The 12,492-nt window shown below is 37.8% G+C and overlaps 1 protein-coding gene across 13 annotated transcripts in view; it reads left to right on the top strand.

The window, feature by feature from the left end:
* DNM3 (dynamin 3) overlaps positions 1-12,492 on the top strand; it is a 510,735-nt gene that overhangs the window by 245,660 nt on the left and 252,583 nt on the right. For all 13 annotated transcript variants that reach the window (XM_044757592.2, XM_044757590.2, XM_070498083.1 and 10 more), the window contains one exon: positions 2,490-2,603. In XM_044757592.2, coding sequence (XP_044613527.2) covers positions 2,490-2,603 — 114 coding nt within the window. The remainder of the gene's footprint in view (positions 1-2,489; positions 2,604-12,492) is intronic.

Raw genomic sequence — 12,492 nt, 5'->3', positions numbered from 1 at the left:
TTCCCCCACAAAATAAAAACATTAAATATTATTAATTTCATCTTCATGTCATACTTTCAAATTTCTCTGTATATCTCTCTGATGTGCATAATTTATTAATACAATGGTCATATATAATTTAAAAATAAATTTACATATGTCCTTAAAATTTATTTTAGTACTTCCAGGGGAGTGAGATCACTAACATTTGGGGTCTCATTGAACTGGATTCACTCTGACTACCCCACCTGCTTCAACTTCTTCATCTCCACCTCACATTTGCCGTGCTAAGTGGCTCTTTCGTATTTTATTCTTGTTTTGTCCTTCCTCATATAGGTAAACAAACAGATAAACAAACTACTTTCTGACCTGACTAATTCTGTTTCTCTTCCAGGCTCTTCTGAAGTACCATCTCTTTAAGGAAAGCCTATTATAGCTTCCTACGTTGTGATGAGTTCCCCTTCTTTTGCTTGGCATGCATCTCTTACTACACAATTATATTGAAATTATCTCTTTATGGATCTGCCTTCCCTACTAAACTATAAGATTCTTGAGGGCAGAGATTGTGGCATCATAATGCTCTTTTTCATCTTGATACATAGTAGCTTCTTAAGAAATGTTTGTAATTCATGGCTCTCCTTGATGGAGCCATCCTTTTCTACCAGTGGGTGAAATAGTAGTGATTTGCTTATTGCGGTTTGTGGAGTATCTGGAAGACTTCCTTTTTATCCAATGATACTTGATAAAATGGAATAAGTGTACTTTCATTTAGTGATTGTTATGCTATTTGTAAGTCCTAGTAGGGTGGGTAGCAATGTTAGTGTGAAATAATTTAACGAGCTCCTTCTTACTAAAGATTAGGTGAGATTTGCTCTAAGGAAAATGAAGATTCGATTGTATGTGTACAGGCAATCATCATCAAACTTCAGTATGAACAGGAATCACCTTATACAGAAGTTGAATTATAATACTGTACACCTGAAATTTATATAACATTATAAACCAATGTTACCTCAATAATAAAAAGAAGAATCGCCTTGGGAACATGTTAACATCTAGATTCCTGGGTTTCATAGGTACATATTCTGATTCATTTGGACTGGTAAGTGGCCCAAGAATCTGTATTTTTAGAAAGATCCAAATGCTTATAATATAGCTGGTAGAAACTATACTTTGAGAAGTATTGTTTCCATCTTTCTGAAGTAGAGGGTAGGACGAAAGAGTAATTTTGAACAATAGAGAGAACTGCTTAGTCGAGTGAGAACTGCTCGGTCTGCCAGTGAGTGGGGTTCTGTACAGGGGTCTGTAAAAGTTGCAGAGCATTATTAGATAGGGGAGAATGGACACTTGGGAGATGCTGAGGCAGGGCATCAAGGGAGGCAGGGACAGAAGTGTATGGAGAGAGGCTTGGGGGATCAATAATGACAACCATGGCTTATTTCACAGTTTTCCCTAGGATTGACTTTCCTTCTTCAACAAGAAAACTTAATATCAATATTTTTGAAAAATCTGATTATTAGGATTTTCATCTTCCTTTAGGAACTACACTCATTTGTCATTCAATAAGTAATTTTTTAAATATGCTAGGATCTCTAGGATTTTGAACCATTTAGTTATAGGACTTTTGACACTTACAACAATATCATACAATTCCATGTAGTATTTCATTTCTGCTTCTATGACAATAAAAATTATCTAGCACAGAGGAGATGGTAAAGCATGCCATATGGAAAACAGAATTTAACTTTATAACAACTGTGAGAAAAAATAGATTTTCACTTGAATGCCGTTTATAGATAGTTTCTATCAAATCTATAATCCAAGTTGTTGACATTTTAAAATTTAAAAGCTGTCTAAAGATTTTTATGAAGATGCTGCATATTTTTTAGTATGGCAAATAACAACCAGAAGTAGATGGACAAATATAGATCATTAAAAAACCGAACTTTTAATTTTAGCTATTGTTTCAACTTTCTCTTTCATTTGGCCTTATTCAGAGCTGTTAACAAGGAATTAATTGGTTGGCTTGAGTTTCTTCTTTTCATCATTTGGTGGCCAGTCTCTGGTGGAAATCTTAATGAGATGCAAACCAGGCAAACTAATGGGCCAGTGGGCTGGAAGGGGAGAAGAGGCTATGGGCACGGAGGGTCTATTGTTCATCCAATCAACTAAATATGTTTTAATTGTAGCAGCACTCTCATAAATAGGTCTGGCACAAGCCTGTTAGTCTGCCTCATTTCATTCTTGTTTGTTTCAGTTGCTCTGCTTCTGCCATCCATATAAGCCTGCGATTTTGATTTCATTCATTTGATGGGAGAGACTTCCCTCTGGTTATCTGTAGTTTGGGAAGATAAATTATCTTAAATAGCTTAATAGAGGTTGAGCTTTGGGGAAACAATGCTGTTCTTATTGCCATTTGTATCTTGTTTTTAACTTTAGTCGGGCAAGACCGGTGCTGTCCATTGGCTCCTGTGAACTTAACCTCTTTGCTGATCTGTGCTCTCTCGTAGGTGATTCGCAAGGGGTGGCTAACCATCAGCAACATTGGCATCATGAAAGGAGGCTCCAAGGGTTACTGGTTCGTCCTTACTGCTGAAAGCTTGTCCTGGTATAAAGATGATGAGGTAAGCCACAGAGAGTGACAGAGTTTTCTTGTTAAAGTGTTTCTAATTTCAAATTAATTGATATTATTGTGGTATACAATTTTGAGGCACCAGTGGTTCTCTTTCAGTAAGGCTTAGCTTGAGATGTTTGTTTGAAGAAGCACTGTTTTTTCCTCATAGATTTTTAATTTTACAATATTCCCCTAAAATAATTCCTTTTATTTCTTTGGTGTAGTCACATTTGTTTGCCTGAAAAAAGGGAATTAGGAGTCAGTAGTTAGAAACTTCCTTCTGTGTAATAATGGCAAGGTACTGATACAGTGACAGCTATTTTCGTTAAACAGTGTGTTGAAAGACTCAAGGTAACAGCATTGTAACAACAAAATTAGTAGGACTGATCAGAGTTGATAAAGCATTTTGAAATTATTGCTGTGACATCTGTCTCAAATGACAGGCTTTTGAAAATGTCCAAATCACTCGTCTTCAAGTGAGTACCAGATAATTGTTCATATGAATTGTGTTCTTTGAGAATTTGATATCTATGTAAAAGCATGAATTATGATAATTATGGTGTTCTGGTTCATGTTAGATGTTAATAACTTTTGGTCCTGTGACTTACTACTCATTTAAATCTGATAACTATAAAAGCACAAAAAATCTCCTATCGGTTGTGCAGAGCCCTTAAAGTGCTATAAAGTGATACTGCTGGCACTGGGAGGGCGTGGATGGAAACTAAACTATATTTTGGAAATTTTGATAGCTCTGCTCTGCCCTGAGCAGTTTTTGGTGCTTATAACGCAGCATGCAAGCATTAGACAAGAATACTCGCTGATAGCAAAACTATGTACAGGTGAGATGGTCTCAAACTTTTTGGCTATAAGGGGCATGCCTTTCAGAGTTAAAAGTCCTTCCAGTCGGTTTTCTATCTTTTGAAAGCTCTACGAGGTGCCTTTGTAGTTGTTGGAGGAGAAGTTTCCCATCTTATATAGTTTTTTCCGTTTCCTAAGCGCTTTGTGCACTATAATGTGTTGAATAAATACCGGCTGATAAGTTGATTGCTACTAAATTTTCTGCAGTAAGGGAAATCAAATCCTTTATAAATGTCCAAAGACAATTTCTATTGAAAGCTGTGTTTTAAACTTTTATGTCATTTATTTCACTGACTTCAGTCACACGTGGAATTGCTCGTTGTGAGAGTTTGAGGATTAGCAATGGTTTCTTTCCTGTTCTTGCCTCTTAGATGTCCCTGTGATTCTGTGGAAAGCTCGAGTCTTTAAAGACCACAGCTTCAGGAGCTCTGAGACTCCTCCTTAGATATAAAAATCAGTAAATGGATTCTTTTCTTTTGTGGTCAGTTGCCCTACGAAATGTTCTCTTAGATACATTTTGTTTCCAAGGATTTAGATGATCATTTATGTACATTTCATATCATGTACATATCACTCTTGGGGCCTTTCTCAGTTATTCTAGGGAAAGCAAAAGATTTTGCTGAGGAATCATAATGATAATAGCTAGTGTTCTATATATATTAATTAACTCATGTAATCCACATTATAACCCTAACAGTAGGTACTATTATTATCCCCATTTTTCAGATGAGTAAACTTAAAAAAAAAAAAAATTCTGGGGCTGGCCCCGTGGCCGAGTGGTTAAGTTTGCGCGCTCCGCTGCAGGCGGTCCAGTGTTTCGTTGGTTCGAATCCTGGGCGCGGACATGGCACTGCTCATCAAGCCACGCTGAGGCAGCGTCCCACATGCCACAACTAGAAGGACCCACAACAAAGAATATACATCTATGTACTGGGGGGCTTTGGGGAGAAAAAGGAAAAAAATAAAATCTTAAAAAAAAAAAATTCTGAAATGTCATTCCTATAGGGACTCAGTTTCCCTTATTGCAGAACACTTAGTATTGCTGAGGATAACTGACGTCCCAAGGTCACATAGCTAGTTGGTGGCAAAGCAGAAATTCGAACCCTGGCTGTCAGGCTCCAGAGCTTATGCTCTCAACCACAAAAGTAGGCAAGAATCCCAGAGATGCTGGAGTGGTCCAAGTCAACCTCATCCCACAGAGGATTTGTTGAGATGAGTTCCAGGCATCTTCTGGCATTTTCCTGCATGTTAGTATCAGGAGCTTGGAGGAATCTGGGGCAGCCACTGCCATTGGAGTATGACTTTAGGGTTCTCTTGTTTGGCCATGTGGGTACTGAAACAAGCCCTTTGGAAGGCACCTGATGTTCCCTAGAGGGAAGGAAGAAGACTTGAGAGCTTGGGGAGCTCATGGTCACCAGTCATCCCCTCCTCTCCTCTATAAACTCAGGATAACTTTTTATAAAATCTTTGCTGCTGAAGCTCCCTCATGAGCACTTAATTACAACAAATAGGAAATACATGAGTGCAGTTATAATATTAACTGAGTGCCAGAGAACATTGTATTCAAACTACATGTGTGGAGGGTGGTTGGGTATGGAAGAGGATAGGAGTGACCCTTGAAATAAATTGGAGTGATTTAGATGAAGAAAGTTTAGGAAAGATTTGTTTTCTCAGTTTAGACCATTTCAGGAAAGAGAAAATGACAGATACGTTTGCTGCTTTATGGAACTAACAAGTGGACTAATAATACATTACCAAATATTAAGTGTTCTAAGAAAATAAAATAGGGCAATGAGCTAGAAAGTAATGGGGAAGGGATTTTTAGATTGGGTGTTTTGGAGGAAGTAACATTGGCGCAGAGACTGGAATGATGGGCGATGGTAGCAGATTTTGTCGAAGAACATTCCAGATAGAGGGAACCATAGTATTACCACCCCCATGGTGGGAGCCAGCAGAGCACCTGTGGCTGGAATGTTGGAGCGGTGAGGAGAGAAGTAGGGAATAAAATCAGAAGTACCAGCTGGTGGGGCCTTGTAAGGCCCCACCCAATGATTTGGATTTTATTCCAAGGATAATTGAAAACCATTGGAATGTTCCAACAGGATGTGACATGATCAGATTTATGTTTTAGAAATATCACTTTGGCTGCTGGGTTGAGCATGATGTGTAGGATGCAGTTTATGTGTGGAAGGCGTAGAGGTGGCAAGAATAGAAGGGAGACCAGCTAGGAGACTGCAGCAGTGGTCCAGGCAAGAGAAGATGGTGACTTGTACTGGGTGGTTGGGGAGGAGCTCAGGGTGAGGGCCACGTACAGCTACGCTGCAGTCATTAGCTACTGTTACTCATTAAAAACTCTGTTCAAGAAACAAGATAGGAACTTTTCAAAATGTTGATGCCTGACTCATGAATGACCCCTATCTTCAAATTGTCTGTGTCCATGGGGCAGAGCCTTTTTCCATTGGAACCATGACCATTTGTTCCCACCTGACTACCCCTCAGCCACCACTACTGTCTTCCCTGCCCTGCTCCATTTGTCTTGCCAGAGCTTCCTACCATTGCAGACCACCTCTGAGCCTGCTGTCAGGGCAAAAGGGAGGGGATGGCACTCTTCGTTGTTCTTTGCTAATATTCAAGAAATAGTTATTAGTGTCTGCTGGGAGCCGAGGCTGGAAGGAGAGTATGGGGAAAGGAGGACAAGGATAAATGTCAGGAGGGTGGGGCTTAAAGGTAGTGATCAGTCTCTGGCCTCTTGAATTTGCGCCCTGAATAGCCGTCCTTTAGCAGCCATGTTTTAAATGATGCTTGGATTCCATGAAGGTCTTGCTGCCATAGTTTAGCTAGATATGGATTAAACATGCTCTGTGAACTACCTTGAAAACCCCAAATTTAGAATATTCCTTTTTGAAAAATAAGCCTGAGTTCCAACTCAATTTTTGGAGTCAATTTGTTGGTAAGTTGAGTGCTTGTACTTTGTTCCCATGGTAGCTGTCTATACTCACATCAGCACCTACACACTTTGGAAATCCAGTTACATGGCAATTTATCTTTCTTAGTCAAGCAAATGTGACACAGTAAATATCATTGTTAGTTATAGATTCATTTGTTCAATGATAAATTTATATTCCAGTTTTTGTAGAGGATTGTCATATTTTCTTCTGTGTTCTGCTGTCCTCCTGCTTTCTTATGTAATCAGACTGGTATGTTTTCATTATAATCTAATTGGCTGTTGAATAAATAACATATTATGTCATATGAATATATATGGTTTTATTGAACTTGTGACAAGTTTGTAACAAATAGAAATGACTTATGAAATGTATCTGTGATTAAAAAACAATGGCCTAAACTGTTTTCCAGGATGACGTTAATTGAACAAAAGACGTTTTAGACCATATGCTTGGTGCAGTGAGTGGAAAGGGTGAGATACTGGAGGATGTGGATTTGCTATGATCAACTGCCAATATTGGACTGAATCAGTCTTCTCTGAGCCTCTAATGGGGACTATTGCTGACCAAATCACCTCAAAGGGGTTTTGTAGGACTTTAAGAAATCATATATTAATAAGTACTTTTATCAACTTTGAGGTATCACACTTATGTATTATTCTTGCCATCGTGAGTAACACTATGCCCTCCCATTGAACGTCATTTTTTGACTCCAGTCTTCTAATTTCCAATTTTTTTGTCATTTCATGTTGTGCAATAGGATGTATGGGACCTGGGGATTTTAGTAGACAAGAGTAGGGTCCAGACACTGAGAGGGAACTTGCATCCCATTCCCTCAGTGAGGCTTTCCATGCTGCCTCCTTCCAGCCCAGGGGTTCTCCTACACCTCAGCCAAGAATTGGAGATCATGATATCAACCTTAGGATTTCCTATCCCAGCTGGCACAGACCATGGCGTGATAATCTGGGTAATAATTTTAAGCTGGAGTTGGCATGGCTGTGCTAGTAAGTCCTCCAGCATTTTCCCTGCTTTCTCCCCATCCTGAATGGATCTATCCATCCAAGCTTTGAGTTTTGGATGGATTCATGGACATCCTCAAGCATCTGTGGACTGTACTTTTTGAACCATTACTCTACTTTACAGTAATTTTATTTGTAATATTACTGATAGATGAGCTTAATAGAAAAGTTTCCACCTGTGTCCCAGGCAATGTTATTTCCACATGTCAACTTCTAGGAGTCTTTGTAATACAACATGGTTATAGTAGACATAATTAATCTATCTACTTGACTGTGTTTTATCCTCTAACATTACTCCAAGATTGGGGCTTTCTGCAACATGAAAAGAAATAGACCATCTTTTACAAGGTTAGATGGTTTATAACTACTCACCAAGGGGATTTGCCCAAACCTGGCTGTCCTAGATCAGGCTCCTGTACCCCAGACTGAAATTTCCTACACAAGTGGCTCTGAGCACATTTTTAGGGGTTGCATAGGCTTCTTCCTGGGTTCATCCTCCCCAGGGTGTTCTTCTGGTGTGTCTATACCAAGTCAAGGGTAGCTATTTATGGGGATGAGGACAGAGCTTGGACATGCAGGCTTGTTTGTCCACATGTACAGTCTTGAATCTGAGATAGATGATACTTAGCTGCTTTGATTTCTATCAAAAGAATAACATAAAGATATTTGTAGTATTTATCTTTCCTAAGGATTTGGGGATGCAATATAACAATTGAAACAACCTCAATAGACTATTAGATAACCCTCTGAATAGCAGGTTTTACCCAATGGGCACCCAACTTGGGTGTGTCATTGGCAGCTTTAGCCTTGTGACACCGAAGCCCAAGAACAGTACATGGGCTTCTCTCTTTCTCTTCCCCTGCCATCTCTCCCCTCAGTGCTGTCAATCTGGATTGCCCCAAACTCAATGAGCCCCTTACTCTATTATGTACATCTGCTCAGCTCTTCTCAGCATCTAGTCTGGCCTTCACTGCAGACTCACCTCTGCATATCTAAACTAGTGAAAGTGTTCACCCAAACCAGATGGACTTGCAGTTAACAAGATGCTCCCCAGTTAGACAGTAATTGTGGTTTTAAGTAGCATCCCCCCATTCATTCTACCTGCTTAAACTCATGAAGGCCAGCTTTCAAGCTGAATGATGATGACCATCATCATAATGGTTAGTATTTAGTGAGTACCAGCATTTATAGTTTATCACGCACTGGGCTAAGTCAGTACTTTATTTACATTCTCCATTTCAGAGATGAAGATCAAGACTCAAAGAGAATGAGTGACTTAGAAAGCTAAGTGTCAGTGCTGTGCTCTTATTCACGTGGACATTTCCCCACAAATATTTTCTGAACACCTATTACATACTAGACATTATCCTAGTCGCTAAGGATAAAATGGTTAGCAAGGAATTCATAATACCTGTCCTCATGAAGCATGATTCCCAATAAAGAAAACATATAAACACACAGGAAAACCTATCCGAGGCAGATTACAAGCTATGAAGAAAATAAATCCAGGGATGTGTTTGACTTAAAGAGTGTCTGAGATGCAGATCACAGTGTGAAGGGGACTTTAAATTGGGTGGTCAGAGGTGGTTTGTGTCAGTGCCCTGAGGCAAGATTGAGCCTGATGAATTTAAGAAACTGAATTCAGGCCAGTGTGACTGGACCAAAGAAAGAAAAGGACTCTACAAAGATTAAAGATTTTGATCCTAAGAACGATGAGAAGCCTTTGAAGTTTTTAAGCTAGAGAGTCACATATTGAGATTTGAATTTTTTTATAGGTCCTTTTGGTTGCCGTGTGGAGAATGCTTTGGAGGAGGACAAAATTAGATTGGGGAGTTGTTAGAAAACTATTGCTGTGGCCTGTGTAAGAGATATTGGTAGCTTGGGCTGGGGTGGGTTGATGGAAGTGATAGAAATGGACAGATTTAAGGGATTTGTTTCAGAAGGTGAAAATTGACATGACAATTTATCATACCTGCTGAGTATTGGCTGTGATTGAGTTCTGCTAAACTGGAAGCCTCTTGAGACCAGGAGCCATTGTCTTGTTCTCTGTTCTACCACCAGGGGACACGACACTGATAGGTGGCACTAAGTAAATGTCAGTTGAGTCAAGATGTGATTGAGCAAATAAATGAATAATTGCAGCATAATAATTCATCATGACCTGTTATCTCAAGAGCCCAAACTAAATTATTGAATTACAGCGTAAAATTACCATTAAAGGTAAATTGTCTTACAATTTTTCAAATTTTCATCCTTACAGCTTAATGGATTTTTTTTTCTCCTCTGACTGTATAACTTCCTGGACTGATGATCATTTAAGCAGAAAATAAATTTCTCAATGTTATTTTTGTACGCTGTAAATATATTTTATACAGTTCTTGGGAGGGATTTAGAAAAGGGCAAAATGCAGCAATAAACTAGAAACTATCAAATCAAAAGGATATGGAGTTTAGATAATTTTACATTAATATTTTAAAATCAGATTTGGAAAAAAAAGTGATGGGCTTTATTTAAAATGTCTAAAATATGAATTTTAGATGAATAGCATACTCTGACTCAAGAAGAAAAGAGCCTTATTTTTCTTAATATCAGTGAGAAATGTGTAAATGATAGTTAAAATCTCTAAAAGAAAGGGATCTGCTAGTTTATGCATAACAATAGTACATAACCAATATTTATTCTATTTCTATAGTCTACCATGAAGATTAAAATCATCATGGGAAACTCATAGGAAAGTAGCGTAATTCAACAGAAGTGTTTCCAATGGAAACGGACTAATCTTACACTATTGAAGAAAATCTAAAATCTGCATTGAAATAAGGACATTCTTTGGGCTGTTAAAAAACTACAGGCCTCATTTTTGTGGGTTAAAGTGTTTGGATAGCTTGATAAAGAGATTATATAATTCCCTTATAGGGATATTTACTTAGTAATGTTTTTATTATGTAGCTCTAACAGATGACAAATGTAACTACAATGATAGGAAACAAAATGACAGCTTTATCCCCTGGCCAAAGTTGTGAGATCAAGAAGTTATAGAAATCTTCAGCTCTTTCCATTTTCACTCGTGCTTTCAAGATTCTGCCTGTTTCCTGCTAAGTCTGCACGTTCCCTGTGATGAGGAGGTCAGGATTGACCCTGTGAACACTATTCACTCTCCTTGTGAGTTGTTTTAGTTAGCCAAAACTTGGGTATTTTTTACCAAAAAAAAGTCCCAATAAATATTGAATTTTTATTCATTTATGTTATGTAAAATTTTTCATGATCGTAATTGTGTGTTTTTCCCACATAATAAGCTATTTTATGTTATGCTTTTCGGTGTGGGATTATTTTATGTAAATATTTCCATGTTCGGGCATTATCCAAAGATTTATAATTATGAAAAATATAGAGTATTATGTAACAAACCGTAATGGCAAATTCTATTTCAAATTTATTGAAAACACTTATAGACCCCAAACCACCCCCTGATATATCTTGTTTGTCCTACTCAAAAGTTTATTCTGGAAGAACAATGTTACCCTTTATATTACTCTTTCCTGGAAGAGTAAAATTTTACAATATACCTCATTTAATGAATTTAAATATCTATAACATTCTTTTAAGCATTTTTTGAGAGCTAGGTAAGAAAATGTAAAGCCAGATGTTAACCTCATGTTTTAAGGGAAATTTATTTGAAACGTTATCCCGGAGTGGCGTACTTAAGGATGACTCCGCTGGCCTGCGAGCTTTCCGTTTGGAGTTTGGTGGAATGGAACCGTCTCCTTATGCTCTGACTTGGCCATTGCGTCATCTGGAGGGCTCTCAGGCACTGTCCTGGGACTGCCTTGCAGGGTCCAGTAGAATGATCCATATGCGGACTCCTGTCATCGGTGTTTGCTGCAGGTTACATAAATCACTTAAAATTGGGTGATGCTATGTAAAAATTCTGCGAGATATTTGCATAATGTCCTCCTGTTTATATTTTGTGAACTATTGTTTAGTACTTTATTTGCGAGTCATGGGACTTTTATTTAAGGTAAAAACCTTCATTGCACAATGTGTTTGGCAGAAAATATTTTAGCCGATGACATATTTCCATAAGGCCAGATTGTTAAATGTAACAATTTACCTTTAATCATATTTTTACTTCATAGTTTTGCCCGATTGCTATTTTCTTTAAAGAAACTATAGTGTCAGGTTTGGTGAAATATCACAAAATTGCAGAAATGTTTAACCTTGTGGGGGCTTTTAGCCTTAAGACTAAATCTTTCATTTTAAAAACGAAATATGTGAATAAAAATAGTTTGCTTCAGCCCAAAATATATACTTGAAATGTTTAATTAAATTAAAAAGCAGAAAATTTGGGGTAGCTTTGTGCTACATTTTTTTAAAGCTTGTCCAGAATTTTATAAAAAGATGAAAATTAATTTTAAATGCTGAAGTTAAAACATTTTAGTAAGCCAAATCAAAGCTGACAGATTTCTAATTTTACCCATCTCCCCACTTTTTACCCTTAAGCGTTTAGAGAACTCCTAAACACAAGCCAGCCTTGATGATTTCACTCAAGTTTACAGTGTGTAAACTGAAGTTTTGACATCTCCTCAAAAGATATGGCAAAATATACACTGCATGTTTATTAATCCCTTTCCTTGCTCTTCTTGAAAATAATCAAATTGCCTGAGCATCTCAAGTGTTTGAAAGTTTACAGTGAATGGGAGTGTGTATTCCAAGGGACCGCATTGGCCCTGTAAATTCCACTGCTGGAACCATAGCCTAGGCCTCTTCTTAAACAATGATGCAGTAATAACTCTTTGCATAACATGACATTTGGAAATGTCAAAGCTTCAATTTCAACTTTCTATATATCAAACGAGGAGAAGCAGTTATTTTAATACATTTGAAAATTGTGTTGGAAATAAATACTCTTCACTATGTTTTACTCAGATCCAAACTAGCAGAGTTTATTAACTTAAAATATGTGGTCCTCTGGAACATTATCCCTTCCCTCTTTTTCTTTTTTCCCTCTCTCCCTCTCTTAAAAAGTCATGATATAAAAAACTAAGCTTAGTTTTTGGAGAACTATTGGAATCCTTTA

The sequence above is a fragment of the Equus asinus genome, chromosome 25, assembly GCF_041296235.1.
Source record: "Equus asinus isolate D_3611 breed Donkey chromosome 25, EquAss-T2T_v2, whole genome shotgun sequence".
NCBI lineage: Eukaryota > Metazoa > Chordata > Mammalia > Perissodactyla > Equidae > Equus > Equus asinus.
The sequence above is the reverse complement of the archived record's forward strand: the minus strand, read 5'-3'. Positions and strand labels throughout refer to the sequence as shown.